At 46.5% G+C, this 22859-nt stretch overlaps 1 protein-coding gene across 1 annotated transcript in view; it reads right to left on the bottom strand.

The window, feature by feature from the left end:
- ACBD6 (acyl-CoA binding domain containing 6) overlaps positions 1-9873 on the bottom strand; it is a 42189-nt gene extending 32316 nt beyond the window's left edge. The window contains exon 1 of the mRNA XM_072126621.1: positions 9503-9873. Within this exon, the coding sequence (XP_071982722.1) occupies positions 9503-9718 (216 nt within the window). The 5' untranslated portion in view covers positions 9719-9873. The remainder of the gene's footprint in view (positions 1-9502) is intronic.
- Between the last annotated feature and the right edge of the window lie 12986 nt (positions 9874-22859).

Consider the following 22859-nt stretch of genomic DNA (forward strand, 5'->3'; position numbering starts at 1 on the left):
CAGTGTTAGTAATTTATACAACAGTTTCCATAAGACAATGGGGGTAGGTGACAGCACCCATTACTACACACATTGGGAGTAGGATCCTCCAGCTTGTAAAGGAGAGCAGGCAACACTCAGTGGATACAGACTGGAATCTCATACAATATAGTATTGAGCTTAATGGTAACATGTCACAAGATTTCCCCTTATAACCTCTTCCCACCACTGAGTAATACACATACTGCAGCTTAGGATAGGGACACACAACACGTTGGCCCAAGAGAGGACATAACAACATGATCAACCAGCTTTATAGCTCACCACATATTTCCCGGATCTATAAGCACCGACCCATGTGCAGAAGGATGCAAAATGTATGTAAAATGATGAGGAAACATTTACCATGAGGAACTTATGTGATTTCATTTTCCTCAGGTTCAGATACACATTTCAACTGGACACAGACAGTGGATCTTATCCCAATAAACTTTCCCACGGCTAGAACAGGCTTTCTTTATGGATCTATTTTTAAATAAACTATTTAAAATGTCTTATCTTGTGACTTAATTAGAAACATACAAAACGTTTTATGAAATTTGGCACAGTGCGAATCCCCCCAACTTTCCAGTTTGCACTGACTTGGCAAAAACGTGATGTTCCAAAGTGAGTGAAACCCTCCGGCAGCAGTTTGTCCAGTTGAAGGCCAAAGGGGTGACTTATCAGCCATAGCAAGATAATTTGGTTGTTCCAAGTGATCTCTAGGATATTGCATCTTTAGAACATCAAAAACGTATTCACGCCCCCCCAAGAAGGCAGGTCGCCCTCGAAAGACAAAGGCAAGAGGACAGGATAATGCAGAGAATCTCCATGGGTAATCATTTCAACACTGCAGATGGAATTGCTTGCCAGTTAACCACTACACAGGAGGAAAGAAGGTTTCATTTATTCCTATCTTACAGGTAACATTATGTTCATTGTGATACGGAACACAAAGCGTTTCAATAAGTCAGTGAAAGGTGGTGGAGGAAGTGTCATGGCTTGGGGAATGTTTTCTACAGCAGGGGTTGGACCTCTCGAGAGTGAAAGCAAGTATCCGGACCTTCAACACACTGTTCTTTCCTTGCATTCATCACTCAGCCAGACATTTTCATGCAGGATAATGCCCAGTCACACAGGTAGAGGTAAAGTATAAACAGGTAAAGCTGTTCTTTGAAACCGAAAACATTGAAATAATGAAACGATCAGCCCAGAGTCCTGATCTAAACCCAATAGAAAACCTCTTAACATTCAATGTTGACACAATTATGGCCAAGGAACCCACAACAGCCATAGATCTGTGGATGGGACGGGTAGAAGAGTGGACCAAAATCACAGCAGAGCAGTGAGACTAGTGATGTCCTGTGGCTGCAGAGGTGCCTGTGCACTTTCTACTGATTGGTAACTGGTGTAACCTTCAAATTAAATTATAATCTCTCTTACATTACAGTCATTGCTGTTCTATAATTATGGTCATTATGTTTTGTCAAAATAAAGGTTTTATGTTGACACACTATGGTAATTTTTATAAAACACTGGTTCTAGTGGCATGGCGTACCCCTTACAAAAAATCCATCACATATTGATAAATGGAGATTACATTACCCCTGGGGAAAAAACAAACAAAAAAAAAAAAAAACAACTGATCATACATAGTTTTCCAATTTTGATCTCTAGTTTATATATTATAAATTGAGCCAAAAACTGACAGCCGAACTGCAGGTCTACACCATAAATCACTAAAATTTCAAATCACTAGACTACTAGAAAGGGATATGGCTTTTCTGCAGCTTAATTTCTTGGTAGATGAACAAACGCATGGAGGAATTGTGTCTTATTTATCTGAAGCTGTATTTATTTTAATATCTTCTCGTAAGCAAATTGTGTTTTTTTTTTTTTAATTATATTGTAAAACTATAGAAATTTAAGAGATGTACTTCCTTTTAGAGGCCACTATTATTTATATAATGATTGATAACCCTTGAACCCTTTTGAGCCCTTTTCAACCCTTGAACTGATAAACCACCACAAGTATCAAATATTTGGTAAGAATTTATACTTTTACAAAAGTTTGCAAATTGAAATACTGAAAAGTGCAGTATGACCATGTATTCAGTCCCCTGTGCTCCGATTCCACATAAACAACATCTACCTCTAGGATCAAGTAGATACCAGTGTGTGTCCTCTTAAGAAAAAAAAGGGTTTAAAAATTATGCAAATGAGCCCCTCAGGCTCATTAGAATAATTTTAAAAGACTTCAGTAAAACCAGGGAATAAGAAGCTGAAAGAAGAGCAGATCCTGCCAGAAGGGACCCACACCAGTATGTCAGTGTGTATGGTTTACAATCCTTCATCCTGGTAGTTGATGTCCAGAGGACATGGACTGAATACTGTATGTTCAATTGCCTTTAGAAGTCACCTCATTACATCAGAATGCCCTTTAATCTGAGTATAACTACAGCTGTTTGGTGGAGGCCTCAGATGTTTTGTTAGAGAACATTCGTGAACAAACGGCTTCATGAAACCAGAAGCAGATAGCTCAGGGATAAAGTTTTGTCTAAATGTATTGCAAGGTTAACTTTCTAAAAAAAAATAGCCCAAGTTCTGAAGATCTCTCATAGCACCGTTCCATCCATCATCTGTATATAGAAGGATTATGGCAGAACTGCTAACCCTCCAAGACCTGGTCATCCTCCTAAACCGACAGTCCGGACAAGGAGAAGAAAGCAAATGTCACAGGGTCACTGTGGAGGAGGTTCAGAAATCTAAAGCTCAGGTGGAAGAATCGTTCTAAAGAAAAAGTATTAGGCCAAGTTCACACTTGCATTTGGCAGGTTCAGTCATGTCTTAATAGCAGAAACAGTAGCACAGCAACTTGCTTTTTTCCCCAGATGAAAGTGTAATGGAAGGCCATGTGCTCAGCTTCAGCTTTCTCTTCTTCAAGGAAACCTACCACGAGGAATCCAACTTTTAAAACAATGTTATTAAAGTAATATTTAGAGGGGCTATTGGGTCCTTGCAGGGCAGCACACTTACCTGTCCCCAATGCCCTCCTCTTCTTGTTTCATAGATAAATTGAGTAATCACCAGCAACTCCGGATAACCCTACAAAGGTTTGTTTCTTTATTGAGGTATAGCGACAAGGAATAAAAAATGCACAGGAACAAACCAAAAATAGAACACGCCTTTCAGCACATAACCCTGAGGGATTCTCAGTGCACCGGGATATTAGAAGGTCCCATTACAAGGTACGAGAGTCTGGACTATTCATTACAACTTCTTGTTTCATGTTACACATTGCATACATGTGCAGAGCCTCGCATCTTTTATCCCCAGCTAAGTATGGCACTGCCACTAGCGACGTACATGTATGTATGTATATAATAAATACACACACGTACATGTGGGTAAGTCACTGGTGCCAGTGGCATACATAGCAGGGGTTAAAAGACACGAGGGCTCCACACATGTATGCAGAGTGCATGTGCATCTATTCACTCTACTGGGGCCGGAGCTACTGCGCATACGCAGCTGCTCCATTTGATGCCGGCGATGTGTAACATAAGACAAAATGAGGAGCACTGGGGCACTCCAAGGACAGGTAAGTGTGCGGCCTTACAACGGCTACTGGGTACGTCCTAGTAACCACTGCAGCAATTTACATTACTTTCATAACTTTTGTTATAAGTCCGGCTTCCAGATTAGTTAAAGATTAGGGCAGAGGTAGGCATGAGGAATCGGCCATCAGATCTGCTTCGGATGGTAGATTCATCATGGTAGGATCCAGTTGCGGTTTTTAAAATGCAACGTAGGGGGGCACAGCAAGCAAATGGAATATGATGAAATGGTCAGATGAAACTATAAACTAACTTCTTTAGCCTAAATTCCAAACACTTATGTGTGGAATAATCACAAAAACCGCATTTCCACCATGAAGCATGGTGATGGCAGCATAACGCTGTGGGGTCTATTTGGCAGGAAGCGGCTCAGAGATGATGGGTTGAGCCAAATATAGCGCAATTCTGAAGGAAAACCTGCTAGAAACTTGAGATGGAGACCCTAAATATACAGCCACTGCTAAAATGGAAAGGTTAAGCAGCATGGAGTAAAATGGATCAGTCAGAGCCAGAACATAATCCTAATCTGTGGCTGGACTTGGAAATTGCTCATCACAAGCGTTCTCCCCCATCAATGTGACTGCCTTTATCACAGCTACAGATGATCCGCTTCAATAAGGCTCCAAACTGTTTCAAATAAAATAAATTGAAGTTTTTGGCTGTAACATTCAAACACGAGGAAAAGGGTATGAAAACTTTTGCAACCCATGCATTAAACATCTTCTAGGCCAGTGATGGCGAACCTATGGCACGTGTGCCAGAGGTGGCACTCAGAGCCCTTTCTGTGGGCACTCAGACCATCACTCCAGTTACAGAGTTCACCAAATAAAGCAACACTTCATTGACTGTTTTAAACTGAGGGAAAAGTGGAAAGGTGACAGAACTGCAATATCTTTATAGGTTCTCATTCTGGACCCACCATTCTTCCTCTACAGGGAGACCCTGGAGAGAAGCTACAACGAGAGTCTGAATTTCCCTTCCTTCTTTGAACTGTATTGGTTGCCTCCGGTGGCCGATATGATTGAAAGAAGTGGAAGAACAGGTAGCAATACGTTATTGCTTAAAATGCTATGTTGGCACGTCATGGTAAATAAGTGGATTTTGGTTTTAGTTTGGGCACTCGGTCTCCAAAAGGTTCGCCATCACTGTTCTAGGCTATTTACTTCCAAGATATTACAACATCCTCTTCCTTGCCTAAAAGTGTCTTTGGGGAAGCGCCTGTAACCTGTAGAAACACATTTAATGACTCTTTGCTTGCTTTGATATGTCTTGTTTGACTCCCAGCCTCCTCTCCCCGAGTGTGACCGGGTCTATAGACTCCTGTGCTGTGGTTTTGGCAGTCATGTAAGATCCTGTTTGTTGCAGCATCCAGGATGCTTTACCCGTGTTATTTCGGCACATACAACAAAACTTACCATATTGTATAAACCCATATTTTATACACATATATACATACAGTTTCCATAATATTTTGCGGTAACAACATGAGGGTTTGTTTTTGTGGTACCAGTTAACCGGACTACATATAACCCAAAGAACCTTTTTTTAATTGGGTTTAGTAGATTGCATTTTGTATACATAGAACATATAACATAGAAAGGTAGTCAACTATTCTTGCTATAATTTACATACATTTTATTTGCTTTTTCCCAATAAACAGTTGCAGGAGAGGTGATGGCCTCCGCTGCCGGGCACTGCCAGGTCCATGGTGGCAGAACACTCTCTGGCTGATGACTGATATGTATATCAGGGAGTGTTCGGTATAAATGCAAGTCCTGACAGTGGTTTTGACTTTTGCACAAATGAACAGAACATTAGATAAGAGCCTTTTTCATAAATATGTATTGTGTATACATGTAGTACCTGCATTACAGTAAAGGACATGGATAATCCTGTGTGGTGTCCTGTCCCCACATCCTATTACTGAAGCTAGCAGTGTACATTCTGTGCCATCTCAGTTTTTTGGTTGTAATATGCGGATTTAGCCAAGTGGGCGTGCGCAATGCAACAGTCACCCACGTGGCAGACTACTGCCATCTGTGCCAGAGCCTTTGCCACCAGTAGCACTTAACTGTTTACTCCCCATCTACTTTATGAGCAGGGTAGACCTTTTTCAAGGAAAATCCTGACACAGAAGGGCACTGTGCCCTCTACATTGTTGAGGCCAGGCATCCATTATGGCCGATTTATGCATGGAGCAAGGTGTAGAAGGCTGCTGTGCAGGGAAATCAGAGAAGGGGAGAAGGTACAACCCCCATATGTGCAAATCGAAATACAGCTCCCAGGGTATATTAGAGGGTCGAGCTGTACCTGCAGTTTCATACGATATTACTCCTGTACTGAGGGAATGTCTTCCAGCAATGCTTGGCGCTCCATATGTCACCACGCGCTCTGCCTGCTGATCCCTTGCACCTAGATGTCACCCGTTACATAAGGAGGATTTAGAAAAGCAAATCACTGCTTCTGCTGAACTTCAGAGATTAGGAAGTGACATCTTACACACAGCTACAGCAATCCTAGGGCTGCCAACACTAAGCTTATGCCTAGTGCCGCTATGGAGGGCACTGCACCTGGCATTGTCTGCAGGGGTCCTATTACTGTACAGTTCAGTGGGAGGCGGCAATTGTAGTTGGCATTGCTGAGAGGAAGGAGATGGATACTGGCAACACTATTACCATTGAGGGGATGACAATAGCGTCTGGCAACGACATGTGGAACATGGTGCCCACAATCACTGCCTGGCACTGCTGAAGGAAAGGAGGTGGACACTGGCATTGCCAGGGGGAAGGAGCCAGCTGCCTCCACTGCCTGACACCGCCAAGAGGAAGGAGGTGGACACTGGCATGGCCAATGCTGTGAAGGGCAGGGGACAGGAGGGTGCTGCCTGCCATTGCTTTGGGGGTAGTGGCTGGCACCACCAAGGGAAAAGGGGGCACACACTATGGAGGCCATTACATGCTTGTACCTGGCATACAGAGGGCACAGGCTATGAAGGACATTACCGGCTTGTACCTGGCATACAGGGGGCACAGGCTATGAAGGACATTACCGGCTTGTACCTGGCATACAGAGGGCACAGGCTATGGAGGACATTACCTGCTTTTACCTGGCATACAGGGGGTACACACTATGGGGGCCATTACCTGCTTGTACCTGGCATACAGGAGGCACACACTATGGGGGGCATTACCTGCTTGTACCTGGCATACAGGGGGCACACACTATGGGGGCCATTACCTGCTTGTACCTGGCATACAGGGGGCACACACTATGGGGGTCATTACCTGCTTGTACCTGGCATACAGAGGGCACACACTATGGGGGCCATTACCTGCTTGTACCTGGCATACAGGGGGCACACACTATGGGGGCCATTACCTGCTTGTACCTGGCATACAGGGGGCACACACTATGGGGGCCATTACCTGCTTGTACCTGGCATACAGGGGGCACACACTATGGGGGCCATTACCTGCTTGTACGTGGCATACAGGGGGAACACACTATGGGGGCTATTACCTGCTTGTACCTGGCATACAGGGGGCACACGCTATGGGGGCCATTACTGGCTTGTAACTGGCATACAGGGGGCACAGGCTATGAAGGACATTACCTGCTTGTACCTGGCATACAGGGGGTACACACTATGGGGGTCATTACCTGCTTGTACCTGGCATACAGGGGGCACAGGCTATGGAGGACATTACCTGCTTGTACCTGGCATACAGGGGGCACACACTATGGGGGCCATTACCTGCTTGTACCTGGCATACAGGGGGCACACACTATGGGGGCCATTACCTGCTTATACCTGGCATACAGGGGGCACACACTATGGGGGCCATTACCTGCTTGTACGTGGCATACAGGGGGCACACACTATGGGGGCCATTACCTGCTTATACCTGGCATACAGGTGGCACACACTATGGGGGCCATTACCTGCTTATACCTGGCATACAGGGGGCACACACTATGGGGGCCATTACCTGCTTGTACGTGGCATACAGGGGGCACACACTATGGGGGCCATTACCTGCTTATACCTGGCATACAGGGGGCACACACTATGGGGGCCATTACCTGCTTGTACGTGGCATACAGGGGGCACACACTATGGGGGGCATTACCTGCTTGTACCTGGCATACAGGGGGTACACACTATGGTGGGCATTACCTGCTTGTACCTGGCATACAGGGGGCACACACTATGGCGGCCATTACCTGCTTGTACCTGGCATACAGGGGGCACACACTATGGTGGGCATTACCTGCTTGTACCTGGCATACAGGGGCACACACTATGGGGGGCATTACCTGCTTGTACCTGGCATACAGGGGCACACACTATGGGGGGCATTACCTGCTTGTACCTGGCATACAGGGGGCACACACTATGGGGGGCATTACCTGCTTGTACCTGCCATACAGGGGGCACAGGCTATGGGGGCCATTACCTGCTTGTACCTGGCATACAGGGGGCACACACTATGGGGGTCATTACCTGCTTGTACCTGGCATACAGGGGGTACACACTATGGGGGGCATTACCTGCTTGTACCTGGCATACAGGGGGCACAGGCTATGGGGGCCATTACCTGCTTGTACCTGGCATACAGGGGGTACACACTATGGGGGCCATTACCTGCTTGTACCTGGCATACAGGGGGTACACACTATGGTGGGCATTACCTGCTTGTACCTGGCATACAGGGGGCACAGGCTATGGGGGCCATTACCTGCTTGTACCTGGCATACAGAGGGCACAGGCTATGGGGGCCATTACCTGCTTGTACCTGGCATACAGGGGGCACAGGCTATGGGGGCCATTACCTGCTTGTACCTGGCATACAGGGGGCACACACTATGGGGGGCATTACCTGCTTGTACCTGGCATACAGGGGGTACACACTATGGTGGGCATTACCTGCTTGTACCTGGCATACAGGGGGCACACACTATGGTGGGCATTACCTGCTTGTACCTGGCATACAGGGGGTACACACTATGGTGGGCATTACCTGCTTGTACCTGGCATACAGGGGGCACACACTATGGGGGCCATTACCTGCTTGTACCTGGCATACAGGGGGTACACACTATGGTGGGCATTACCTGCTTGTACCTGGCATACAGGGGGTACACACTATGGTGGGCATTACCTGCTTGTACCGGGCATACAGGGGGCATACACTATGGGGGCCATTACCTGCTTGTACCTGGCATACAGGGGGTACACACTATGGTGGGCATTACCTGCTTGTACCTGGCATACAGGGGGCACAGGCTATGGGGGCCATTACCTGCTTGTACCTGGCATACAGAGGGCACAGGCTATGGGGGCCATTACCTGCTTGTACCTGGCATACAGGGGGCACAGGCTATGGGGGCCATTACCTGCTTGTACCTGGCATACAGGGGGCACACACTATGGGGGGCATTACCTGCTTGTACCTGGCATACAGGGGGTACACACTATGGTGGGCATTACCTGCTTGTACCTGGCATACAGGGGGCACACACTATGGTGGGCATTACCTGCTTGTACCTGGCATACAGGGGGTACACACTATGGTGGGCATTACCTGCTTGTACCTGGCATACAGGGGGCACACACTATGGGGGCCATTACCTGCTTGTACCTGGCATACAGGGGGTACACACTATGGTGGGCATTACCTGCTTGTACCTGGCATACAGGGGGTACACACTATGGTGGGCATTACCTGCTTGTACCTGGCATACAGGGGGTACACACTATGGTGGGCATTACCTGCTTGTACCGGGCATACAGGGGGCATACACTATGGGGGCCATTACCTGCTTGTACCTGGCATACAGGGGGTACACACTATGGTGGGCATTACCTGCTTGTACCTGGCATACAGGTAGAGGAGCTGCTGGGTGCTCGCCACATGGGCCAGTTGCTGGGCATGTTGTGCTGCCTGCTCAAAGTGATAGCGCAGCTGCTCGTCCTCCTCCTCGTCCGCCCGCTCCTCCTGGAGGAAGTCCCCGAGCTCCCCGTATCCCCCAGAACAGGCCTCGCCGGAGCTCGAATCCTCCACCACCTCAGGGCTCGCCATGTCTGGGCCTCACGGCAGGCCTGTGCACATAGCCGGTCACTACCCCGGCGTCTGCACGGCGTCTCTTCACCACCAGGATGCTCGCCTCTCACTGACGTCCTGATGTTTAAAACTGCCAGCAAGCAATGCGCATGCGCCCGGAAAATGTGCCCCTAATGAGTATGCGCGGAAAGAGGTCAGAACATGCGCAGTACAGCGGCGGGAGGTCGGCAAGTAATGGCAAGAGAGTGGGCAAACGGCAGCGCAATGGCTGTAGCGCTGTGTTGTCTGCTGATGGTTATACAGCGCCGCCTGGAGCACTCAGGCTACATTGCATGCTGCCTGCTGTCTCCTATTCAATGTCAGGTTATGGAAAGACTGAGCAGCTTAGATTCAACCATAAATCACACAAACTGCTGTGGAAATTCTCTGGGCATTACAGTAGCATCATAATAAATGTGAGGGCAGCTGGACAGGGACAGGATGAAGTGCGGCATAGTCCCACAATCTGTCATGGTGGCTTGGGCTATAGGAACAGGCTCATCCACCCCCAGCAGGTAGAAGCGGGGGAGGCTGCAGAGCAGGAATCCACCTGGGGGCTCCAGGTGCACCTGTGCTAACAGATCCCTGGCAGGGAGAAGCGGGGGAGGCCGCAGAGCAGGAATCCACCTGGGGGCTCTGGGTGCACCTGATCTGACAGATCCCGGGCAGGGAGAAGCGGGGGAGACCGCAGTGCGTGATTTCACCTGGGGGCTCCGGGAGCACCTGTGCTAACAGATCCCCGGCAGGGAAAAGCAGCGGAGGCCGCAGTGCAGTAATCAACCTGGGGGCTCCGGGTGCACCTGCGCTAACAGATGCCCAGCAGGGAGAAGCGGGGGAGGCCGCAGTGCAGTAATCCACCTGGGGGCTCCGGGTGCACCTGTGCTAACAGATCCCCAGCAGGGAGAAGCGGGGGAGGCTGCAGAGCAGGAATCCACCTGGGGGCTCCAGGTGCACCTGTGCTAACAGATCCCTGGCAGGGAGAAGCGGGGGAGGCCGCAGAGCAGGAATCCACCTGGCGGCTCCGGGTGCACCTGATCTGACAGATCCCCGGCAGGAAGAAGCGGGGGAGGCCGCAGTGCGTGATTTCACCTGGGGGCTCCGGGAGCACCTGCGCTAACAGATCCCCGGCAGGGAAAAGCAGTGGAGGCCGCAGTGCAGTAATCCACCTGGGGGCTCCGGGTGCACCTGCGCTAACAGATGCCCAGCAGGGAGAAGTGGGGGAGGCCGCAGGGCAGGAATCCACCTGGGGACTCTGGGTGCACCTGTCCTGACAGATCCCGGGCAGGGAGAAGCGGGGGAGGCCGTAGGGCAGGAATCCACCTGGGGACTCTGGGTGCACCTGTCCTGACAGATCCCGGGCAGGGAGAAGCGGGGGAGGCCGCAGGGCAGGAATCCACCTGGGGCTCCGGGTGCACCTGTGCTAACAGATCCCCGGCAGTGAGAAGCGGGGGAGGCCGCAGGGCAGGAATCCACCTGGGGCTCCGGGTGCACCTGTGCTAACAGATCCCCGGCAGGGAGAAGCGGGGGAGGCCGCAGGGCAGGAATCCACCTGGCGGCTCCGGGTGCACCTGTGCTAACAGATCCCCGGCAGGGAGAAGCGGGGGAGGCGGCAGTGCAGTAATCCACCTGGGGGCTCCGGGTGTACCTGTCCTGACAGATCCCCGGCAGGGAGAAGCGGGGGAGGTGGCAGGGCAGGAATCCACCTGGGGGCTCCGGGAGCACCTGCGCTAACAGATCCCCGGCAGAGGGTGATCTTTACTCCTTTTTTGGTACTCATTTTTCTTCTTACTTCACTCCCTCACTTCTTTTTGACTCTAATTCCTCTATCTTTTCATTCATTTTCTTTTCCTAATTTCTTTCCTTTCTTTTTCTCTGATTCCCTCCCCCCTTTCTCATTAGTCATTCCACTTCATATCTTTGATACAATCTTGCCTATACCTTTCTCCCAGCAGCTCCTTATACATATCCCATAACTGCACCATACCCTACTATGGCGTCACTATGGGAACCCAAGCTACCGGCTCCCATGCGATAACGCATTGCTACTGTGCTGATTCGGTGGTGGGAGACCAGACCTACCATCGCTCTCAGGTGTAGAAGTGTCCCTGTGTGTGGGCAACCCCATCTTTCGGGTGCTTACGCCTGGGGACCCCTACTGTCACACCCATTCTACACCATCCTCAATGGATGATTAAGCCATAAGAGGAAACACGCAGGTCTTTGTATGTCTTGGTGTGCTATCATGTATCATTACTACTTGCATGTTTTTAATGGATGACAGTAAGCATTATCATCATATTCATCTGGCACTGAACATTTTTTCCTCTTCTCATGCAATCTAACTGTGGCCTTTGTGGGCTTAATGTACGTGAACTGATTAAGATGATAGATCAATACTACCACGGGAGGTGGTGCCATCAGCTTTGAGGTGATTTTAGGTGCAGTTTTGTCAATTCCACAGGTGAAAGACGTGTGAATTTGATTTTGAGAAGAAACCTGTTCAACAAATGTCATTCACCTGTTGATCTGATGTCTTTTACTTGTTAAAATAAGTAATACCACCTAAAACCAACCCAAAACTAAATGTGATGCAGTTTTAACTGCAAAGTGTGACCGCACCCTCAGTGCTTCTCTTCCCTTCATTGCTCCTTTACTCCTACTAGTCTACATCTTAGACTGGCCACTTAGGGGTTGGCCACTTTACCTCATGTTTTTGTAATGGGTGTGTAAGTGTGGGGGCACGATATTGGGTAATTTAGCAATATACATCTATTACAAGGTCTGCACTGCTTTTTTTTGACATGTGAAGTGAAGCCTCCTGTCTTTTACCGCATCAGCCAGACTTTCCTGTCCATAAAATGGCCGCAGATGGAGGGTCATGTGATCTCTAACTATCCATGAGCAATCACTAGTTAGACATCACATGACCCTCCATCTGCAGCCATGTTATGGACAGGAATCTCTGGCTGATGAGGTAAAAGACAGGAGGCTTCACTTTACATATCAAGAAAGTGGAGCAGAACTATTAATAGATGTTATTGGTAAATTACCTAATATCCTGCACCAAACACTTACACACATATTACAAAAAACAGATGGTAAAGTGGCCAACCCCTTTGAAAGAAACCCAATTTTCACTAAAGACACTTTGCAGGTGCCCATTACAGCTGTATTGCAAAGATGTCTTTCTGCCTTTTCTGTGCATTTGTATTACAATATTATTGTGTGTTTTAACCTTGCACCCTGACAGAATCCTGTTCTGAGTGCCAGGTTTGTTTTGGTTTTGATGCATTATAACAAAATAAACCTATGCCTTGCCTGTGCTGCTCACTCACTCCTCAGCTCTCAGCCCCCACCTTCCTGCTCCTGTACAACTTGTCACTCCTGTTCCTTCACTCACACAAGGAGAGAGCGCACTCTGTGATGATCTGACATCGGTAGGTCCCCTGTGTTCGGTCAAATACATCAAGAGGCTTGGTCCGACCTGGCATAGTTTCGCGTGAAAACCAGTGAACGAAATAACACACGGGACAGGAACGCCTTGTACCCTCCCCCTCCACGGGTCGCCGTGCCCTTCTACTTCCCCTCCACTCCCACATAGCGTGGAAGTGGCATATTCCCAATTTTAATTGCAAATTCTTGCACAGCGCAAGATTTTGTGAATATTTCCCTGCTTTTACGCCAGAAAACTGCCACAGAAGCAGTGATAAATTTCCCACATGGTTCTTTATTGGCAGACATAGTCCAGCAACAGGCTGGCAGCAATCCTTCCTGACAAGGTAATTGGATTGTGTGGCTGTGGATAGTAGATTCCGCTATCAGGAATTTAGTTCCTTAGTCCTGCACCTTGGTGTCGAAGGACAAGCAGTTATATCCAGTAGGAGCTCAATCGGTTCTGCTGCTTCTGCACTAAGACAGACTCAAAACTCATTGCACAGAGACCAAAAAGAAGACAGAACACCTTGCACTGAGCCTCTATCTAAAGATTTTCTGCAGGAAAGAATACAACTGTTTCAGCATAATATACATAGGGGCATCAGGGGCGTAACTAGGAGAAGCAGGGCCCCATAGCAGGCTTATGCATGGGGCCCCCTTCTCACTAAAGAAATATACATATTTGTATACTCACACATGCAAGTTATAATCACACATTTATACACACATATAGAGCATATATACATCACATATACACTCACTTTATTAGGTACACCATGCTAGTAACAGGTTGAACCCCCTTTTGCCTTCAGAACTGCCTCAATTCTTCATGGCATAGATTCAACAATGTGCTGGAAGCTCCTCAGAGATTTTGGTCCATATTGACATGATGGCATCACACAGTTGCCGCAGATTTGTCGGCTGCACATCCATGATGCGAATCTCCCGTTCCACCACATCCCAAAGATGCTCTATTGGATTGAGATCTGGTGACTGTGGAGGCCATTTGAGTCCAGTGACCTCATTGTCATGTTCAAGAAACCAGTCTGAGATGATTCCAGCTTTATGACATGGCGCATTATCCTGCTGAAAGTAGCCATCAGATGTTGGGTACATTGTGGTCATAAAGGGATGGACATGGTCAGCAACAATACTCAGGTAGGCTGTGGCGTTGCAACGATGCTCAATTGGTACCAAGGGGCCCAAAGAGTGCCAAGAAAATATTCCCCACACCATGACACCACCACCACCAGCCTGAACCGTTGATACAAGGCAGGATGGATCCATGCTTTCTTGTTGTTGACGCCAAATTCTGACCCTAACATCCGAATTTCGCAGCAGAAATCGAGACTCATCAGACCAGGCAACGTTTTTTCCAATCTTCTACTGTCCAATTTCGATGAGCTTGTGCAAATTGTAGCCTCAGTTTCCTGTTCTTAGCTGAAAGGAGTGGCACCCGGTGTGGTCTTCTGCTGCTGTAGCCCATCTGCCTCAAAGTTCGACTTACTGTGCGTTCAGAGATCCTCTTCTGCCTACCTTGGTTGTAATGGGTGGCGATTTGAGTCACTGTTGCCTTTCTATCAGCTCGAACCTGTCTGCCCATTCTCCTCTGACCTCTGGCATCTGGACCTCCGCCCACAGAACTGCCGCTCACTGGATGTTTTTTCATTTTCGGACCATTCTCTGTAAACCCTAGAGATGGTTGTGCGTGAAAATCCCAGTAGATCAGCAGTTTCTGAAATACTCAGACCAGCCCTTCTGGCACCAACAACCATGCCACGTTCAAAGGCACTCAAATCACCTTTCTTCCCCATACTGATGCTCGGTTTGAACTGCAGGAGATTGTTTTGACCATGTCTACATGCCTAAATGCACTGAGTTGCCGCCATGTGATTGGCTGATTAGAAATTAAGTGTTAACGAGCAGTTGGACAGGTGTATCTAATAAAGTGGCCGGTGAGTGTATGTTATATACATGTTATGCTGTACAATGTGCAGCATAATATGTATATAATGGTGCATATCCTCCAATCTTTAGTATGTCAGGTTGGATGTGGGGGCCCCCTGACACTGTGGGCCCCATAGCGGCTGCTATGACTGCTACCACTGTAGTTATGCCCCTGATAGATATCACAATAACTCCTCAACAGTGGTGGATTAAGACTACCATGGACCCTGGTCTGTATGAAGATTAAACTTGAGTTTTACACACTTATGTATAGTCTGTTACCCCTTATCCCCTGGTACATTTGGATCACTTAAGGGGATTTCCCACAAAAGAAAATTCTCCCATTTCAATCCCCTAGTGATGTTAACGCAATAAAGATTATTTTAACCCCTTACTGACACTACCGCGTCTTAATCATGATCATGACTCTGCTCCCAGCTCTTGGCTTACGTCATCGCTCGCGGTGGTACAGGGGGTCCACTTCCCCTGATCCTGACCTAGAGCAGTAATGGTTTGGGACTTTCAACTCCCTTCAAATGTTTTCTGTGGAGTTAAGATCTGAAGACTGGCCAGGCCGCTCCAGGATCTTACAAAGCCACTCCTTCGTTTCCCTGGCGGTGTACTGGGGATGATCGTCATGCTGAAACACCCAGCCACGTTTCATCTTCTATGCCCTTGCTGATGGAAGGAGGTTTGTCCTTTTCATTCCTTAATGTACTCGGGTCAGTCACCCTGGTCCCTTGACAAAAAAACATCCCCTTGTCATGATGTTGCCATCCCCCATGCTTCACAGTAGGTTTGGTGTTCTTTGGATTCAACTCAGCATTCACTTTCCTCCAAATACGACAAGTTGGTTTCATCTGACCATATGTCAGTCTCCAATTTAGTTCAGATTCTTGGCATTTTTGTGACAGGGTTTTTCACTTGCAAAAAACGTATACATAAGACACTGTGGAGCAAATTTTTTTTGGCGATCTCTACTGTCACAATCCGGCCCAGGGCCGCCCATCTGAATATGGAGAGCCTTATTAGTATATTGAGTACTGAAACTACTCTGAGACTGAGTTAATTAGGATCTCTACTGTCAGATGGATTTTCCTGGAGCAGATTCTCAGGTTTTCCATCCAGATTTTTTTGCAGAAATATCATTGCTTGTTACAGTAGCATTAAAGAGCATGTGATTTTTTTTCCCCATAAGGACATTTTTCAGTGATGTGGAAAAAATTAATGATCATGACACTTACTGCCTCAGATTTGCAGTTTTCTTCTGATTCATTGGGGAAGTGAAAGTCTGCAATCAATATACACAAAATCTGCAAACAAGCTTTATACTGCTGCAGAGTTTATGCAGATTTGTCCTAGAAATTATGTAAGATCACAGGTGATAAAAAAAAGAGGCTAAAAACTACAACAGAAAATCCTGCAGGTAAATCTGCCTCATAACACAAATTCACATGAAATCTACAACCAAACACTGTGCACAGTCCTGTGCTAAAAACAATGGAAACTGCACTATCTGCAGTTTGCCTGTGTAGTGTACAGGGGGCGCCAGATTCAGGATTTCTGGCGCACGTTCTTCATGAATTTCTGCACTGCTCCTACAGACTGCACCAACTTTTTTTGGTGCACATTTAACATGGGGCGTGCAACACATTTCTGTCGGACTTTGCATGATAAATGTGGCGCCCGGTCCAACTGAGCACCGGAATGCGCATTTCAGTGACAAAATTTGAGTCGCATGAAGAGCAGTGCAGCTGCGACACAAAAGGGTCACGTGTGACACATATGTAGTGCGGACACTTCTTAAATACCTATGCAAGCAGTTTGCCCTAGAAAGAACGTGCAAAGTCCGGAACAAAACTGGCGCAGCTGCACTGGGCATCATGCAACACAAATTAGGGGGCGTTCCGGTGCTCGTCAGACCGTGCAACAGATTCATAATTTCTGGTGCAAGTTTTTATTTGAATCTGTCACACCCTGCATTATTCACAGGCAGAGTACTTTTAGTGCAGTTTCCCCATGGTGCCCAGACTTATGAGTAAGTATCTTGCTTGATTTCCTGTAATTGGCATGGCCGCAGCAGAATTTGTGTGCACTGTGTGTACGGGATTGTTATAAATCTCATACACTACACTGCTACTGTATTACATAGCACATCTGCTCAGAAGACATCACACATGATCTTGCATGTTTCCTAGATAAAATCATCATGAGACTGGCATCAATGCATAGCTTCTTTGTGGATTTCATGTGGATTTCTTGTCAATTTTGTCTTATTTGTGGATTAAGACTTGCAGTATTAGAAAAAGTGAATGGCACTCCCCCCTTTTGGACATATTTTTTGCACAGATTTTGTAGCAGAATACAATAGCATTAAAGTGAATGTGATTAGGCAAAAGGAATTTAGATGATTTCTGTGCAGATAGCCTTTCACTTCCCCATAGACTTTCATGTAAAAAAATGAAAACTACAATCTGCAAAACTGTAGCAAAAAAGTGACATGGTCATCAATTTATTTTGTAAAAAGATATATGGTAAAAAGAAATAAACAAGTACTTCCTATGGCGCTCCCGGTCTCCCGGGCCGCGGTCCATCACTGCCGTGCCCCTGTTTACAATCAGACCACCATAGATTGTTCCCCCAGTGATGTCACTGTTCTAATATGGACAGTCATATGACCGAGCCCCCCCCTCCTGCTGACCACCGTAGCTTGCTACATCTTTCCATCCTGCATTTTTTTACGTACAGAAGGTATAGTGGCCCCACAGAAGCCACAACCATGCCTCTGTCTGCCATTATTTGTCACTGTATACGCTGAGCGTATACGTCGGGTGCTTTCCCTGCAGATACGTTTAGTGTACACAAAAAACATGATGTGAACCCCGCCTATGTGAGCAGCACCACCACTCTCTGTGTGCAGGGCAGTGAACAGTTAATGGTGCTGAGTATCACAGACTGTGCCCCACGCTTGCCCTGCTTCCTGCCCGTCTGCATGTCACACTGCACGGCATGTGGACCCACAACATTTTTTAGAAGTGTTATCAATTGTTGCAATGTTATCAGATTTGGCAATGCTTTTTATAAAGACCTGTAAATTAAAGGGGCATGTACACGAAGACAAGTTTCTCTAATTCACTGTTATTAACAAAAATGCAGCATTTCACAGATCTAATTCCAGCCTGTCTCTATCAGTCCTGCTGTACACAATTTCAGTTGCCCCCAGACACGACCCTGTAACTTCTGACTTAGGTTTGGGTAGCCGCCATCTTGGATTTCTGTGTGACAGCCTAGCTTGCTGAGTTTCTGTCTCTCTCTGCTCTGTGCCTGTAGCCACACCGCCTTAACAGAGTTCACACTGACACATACACTGATTCACTTCCTGCCAGCAAACACATCATGAGCAGAGAGAAGCTACAAACTACAAGAACATAAGTGATCCAGGGGAAGGGGGAGGCACGCACATGTCTGTATGAACAGAGATGTAGCAGAGCTGACTGTGTAAAAGTCTGTTAGCCTCTGTGTAATAGGCATCTCATCTCTGATCTGTCTCATCTCTCCTTCTATGTGTCAATGTGTTAGTACAATGTCAGAAGCCAGATGATAGTGTATATATACCTGTACCCTGATAATGTAACCACCCTGACACCCCACAGAACTAGATGGGTCATAAAGTGTCTGCTTAGAGAGACCCCGCCCACACCCTGAAATCTTACACTGACCAGCCGAGGGAGTGATAGGAGCTAAAACAGCAATAACACTAAGTAACATTGTAAAGTAAGCAGCGCTGATATATAAGAAACAATCAGTTTGCTCACCCTGGCCTGGTGACGTATATAATATCGCACAATCATAGGGGGACATTTACTATGGCGTTTCCGCCAGTTTTGTGGCGCTCTCACCACATGTTCTGCTCTGAGACCTATTTATTAGCTGGCGGCGCCAGAAAAAATGCCTTTTTCCGTCTGCTCCGACTCTACTCCGAAAAGGGGCGTGGCTTTGGCGGAGTGGAAACTCAGACACAATTACTATGTGTCGCAGCCCTTTTTGGGCGCTGTAAACTGGCGGAAAGTAGTCCAAAAGAAAACTGGTCTAGCAGGGACTGTTGGACACATTTCTGGTGCTCGGGACAGATTTTGGTCCCAAGGACAGAAAATGGTCTCGGCGCCAGAAATGTCTCTGCACAGCTCTACAATATTAAATGTGTGTCTTCTTTCTGAGAGCAGGTCGGTAACAAAGCCAGTGCAGACACCGACACTTTAAGTAAATGTCCCCCATAGTGTGGGATTTTCGCATGCAGCTCCCACTCCTGACTTAAAATTTAATAGTGCATATCTCCTTGTTCTGTGCCACCTACAAACACATTTTTTATGCAACATTCAAAACTGAGGATGACACCAGAACTGTATTTCTCTGCGCCACAGTTCAGAAGATATACCTGTCAACTGAAGGCATTATGGAGAAAGAGGAGGAAGCAGACACATGCAGTGGCTACAAGATGCTACATGTATAAGAAGTAAAGTGCCATTGATGGACATGGGAAGTTGATGCCAATTTTTGTAATGCCACATGCAAACGACCATATTGGGGTTCGTGATCTGGCCGCGCAAATTGTAGACATATAGACATATAAGTCTTTACACCCCATCATGGTGCAGTAAACACATTGTGGCACATTTACTTAGAAAGACGTAAACTTCACTAAAAGTGCTCTTTCCATGTATAATGCTGGGTGCGACACATTCATTAAGAACGTGCGCCAGAAATCATGCACTGGCCCGAAAGAGTTCACCAACATTTTTGAGGTGCACCTTTAACATAGAGCATGCAACACCATTTGCACGTTAAATTCGGCGCTCAGTCCGACTGAGTCACAATGCCCCCGAATTTGTGTTGCATGGATGCCAGCGCAGCTGTGCCACAAAAGGGTTGCATGCTCCTGTCTAAAATGAGGGCAGGAAATACAATGTATATAACAGTGTAAGTACCCATTGGGCACTTCCGAGTTGGGCTATGTGGATCATTGTTACTACATCATCAGTGATGATTTGCTCCAGGGCGCGTTCACACGTTGCGTTTTGACCTGCGTTTTCATCACGTTTGAAACGCATATACAACAGCTGAGGAGGGGTGATTTGCCTAATTATATCACTCTTAACATTTCCGTTTACAAAACGCATCGTAAATGCGATATTAACGCCCACGTTAACACACATGTTTTGTTAACGCATGCGTTAACAGTGTGTTAACAAACATAAACGATAATTAGGCAAATTACCTCTCATCAGCTGTTGTAATGCGTTTCAAACACAATGAAAACGCAGTTTTATTTTACAGTAATCTTATTGTATCTTGTTTATTAGAATTGCTTTAAAAATTGTTGCAAAAACTATTTGTAATTCCTCTTGACTACCAGCAGAGGTCACTGTTGTATTCTCCTATATCTTGTTTACTCTCTTTTTGCTGTCATTACATTCAGGTCACTTCTCCCCTTATGGATGTCATTTATGTGCTATTGTTTCCTTTGTCACCCCAGTCTTTACCTGTCAGTGAGAGCTCAGCAGAGAATAGCACTAAGCACTGCATACAAATGTTACCAGGGGTGTGGAGATTTTAGATGTAATTAGGGACTACAGGTGTTCTCTTCCAAGCTCAATTAAGGGGCTACATAAGCTGCAGATCTTCCGCTCTCTGGAGCCAGACAGCGGAGGAAATTGAGCTTCAGACTGCGAGCGGTGGGGTTTTCCTATTGGCTGAGACTAATTGATTTCCAATTATCATAAAGTGAAACTGGCCGTGCTCTTAGCAAATGTCTTTAACCTTATGTGACCGGTAAGTGTGTAGGATTGTTTTACATAAAGCTGTACATAAAAACCTACTTCATGTCTGTAATAAAATGGTCATTTATTAACCAGTGATGTGCCGCCTTAAGATTCAGTCAACCAGATTGTCGCCATTTACCACAATTTCGGTTTGACAGGGAATCTCCTGGACAAAGGAATCTCAAGGGCAGCTGCCATCGAGGGCGAGCCTGATCAAGAGCGACCCATACAGAAAAAATGAATTTGTCATTTGTTCATCTAAAAAAAAAAAATCTCATTTGAGAAAATAGCTGAAGAGGTTGAAATTGTTTCATATATGTTAATATTGTTTTGCATGGCAATGTTGTTACCTTTGTTATGTCTGTATACGTACCCAGGATCTGAAAGAATATCATGGCTCTATGAAACTAATTAGGATTTAAAGGGAACCTGTCATCAGGAGGTCTTTTTCTGGCTCACCCATGTCCCCATACAGAATAGCATGCACATTGCCTAAGAGTTTTATAAGTAAAATTGACTTTTTTCCAAAAAAAAACAAATATGTTAGATCAAAGTTTACCTTTCTGTATGTAGAGCTGTGTCCCATGGGAGTGGCCAGTGAAGTGCGGAGTTTCCCTCTCCGACCCTCGGGAAACCGCTCCGTCATGAATAAATTTCAAATTAACGAAAACCTCCCATGTCCCCCCCCCCCCCTTCCCTGTTTATTACATGTCTGACCCACTCCTCACCAGCCAATCCCATTGGACTAGAGACACAGCTCTGCAAATAGAAGGGCAAACTTTGATCTAACTTTTTTTTTTTTTTAATTTATTCTCTATTCGGGTGACTGGTTCCCTTTAATATTACTAATATCAGATCGGGGGGGATGACAATCCACCGATCAGATGATGTCAATGCCAGTAAATACATAGAGAGTGATTTGAGAATAAGAAGCTCCATTCTCTGTGCAGTGGGGTAATCGCAGCTCTGCTCCCATTCAAGTGGAGATCTTGAATGGTTAATGTATAAGTTAAAAAAAACACTAAAAGAGTTGTACCAAATATTATTGTCATATCCTATACACATGATCTGTTTGGTCCAGGTTTCACCACTGGGACTCCATAGATCATGAGAACAGGGGCATCAGTCTCTCATATTGAATGAAGCAGCACGTCAGCCATGTATACTGCCATTCAATTCAATACTATGGGAGCATTGGTGATTGACAAGTTCTCTGGTATCTCTGACACCACCATTCAGTTATGTTAGTGCCAGAGTGAGCCAATTGCTGTGCTCGGAATTTAAAGACGCCCCTGTATTATTGAATGGAGTAGAAGGACGCATGCTCACACTGACTCTTCATTTAGTGAGTACAGGATCCCCCATTCTTGTGATCCGTAGGGATCCCAGCAGTCGATCCCCTATAGATCAGATTGTTAACCGTTATCCCATAGATAACAATAATACATAAATGGGACAAATATTATGTGGTTGAGCCTAAAATATGGAGAGTACTTATGAAGTGTCTGTGCCAGTTTTGTGTCGCGGCTGCACTCTGTCTGACAACACAGAAAATATGTGCACCTAAAGAGATGTGTAACTGCTTTTGAGTTTGCACAACATTTATTACTGATGTGCGCCACAATTCTGTAGCATGAACAAAGTGCACCAAAAAAATGGTGGCCACTTCTCGTGCAGTGCAGGTGGCGCCAGATTCATAAAGACCGAGCGCCAGATTTCATGAATCTGGTGCCTTCTGCACACTCCACGGACAAACAGACTGCACTAGTTTTGATGTGGCCTTTGCATTCAAATGATGGTATAAACTTGTGGCATAGACAAGGCCAATCATAGGAGGTGTCATCTCCTACAGTCTATCCTCCAGATTTATCATACAGCCTTACCCAACGTAATAAACATGAGCATCATAAAGAAGAACC

The sequence above is a fragment of the Engystomops pustulosus genome, chromosome 10 (genome assembly GCF_040894005.1).
Source record: "Engystomops pustulosus chromosome 10, aEngPut4.maternal, whole genome shotgun sequence".
Lineage (NCBI taxonomy): Eukaryota > Metazoa > Chordata > Amphibia > Anura > Leptodactylidae > Engystomops > Engystomops pustulosus.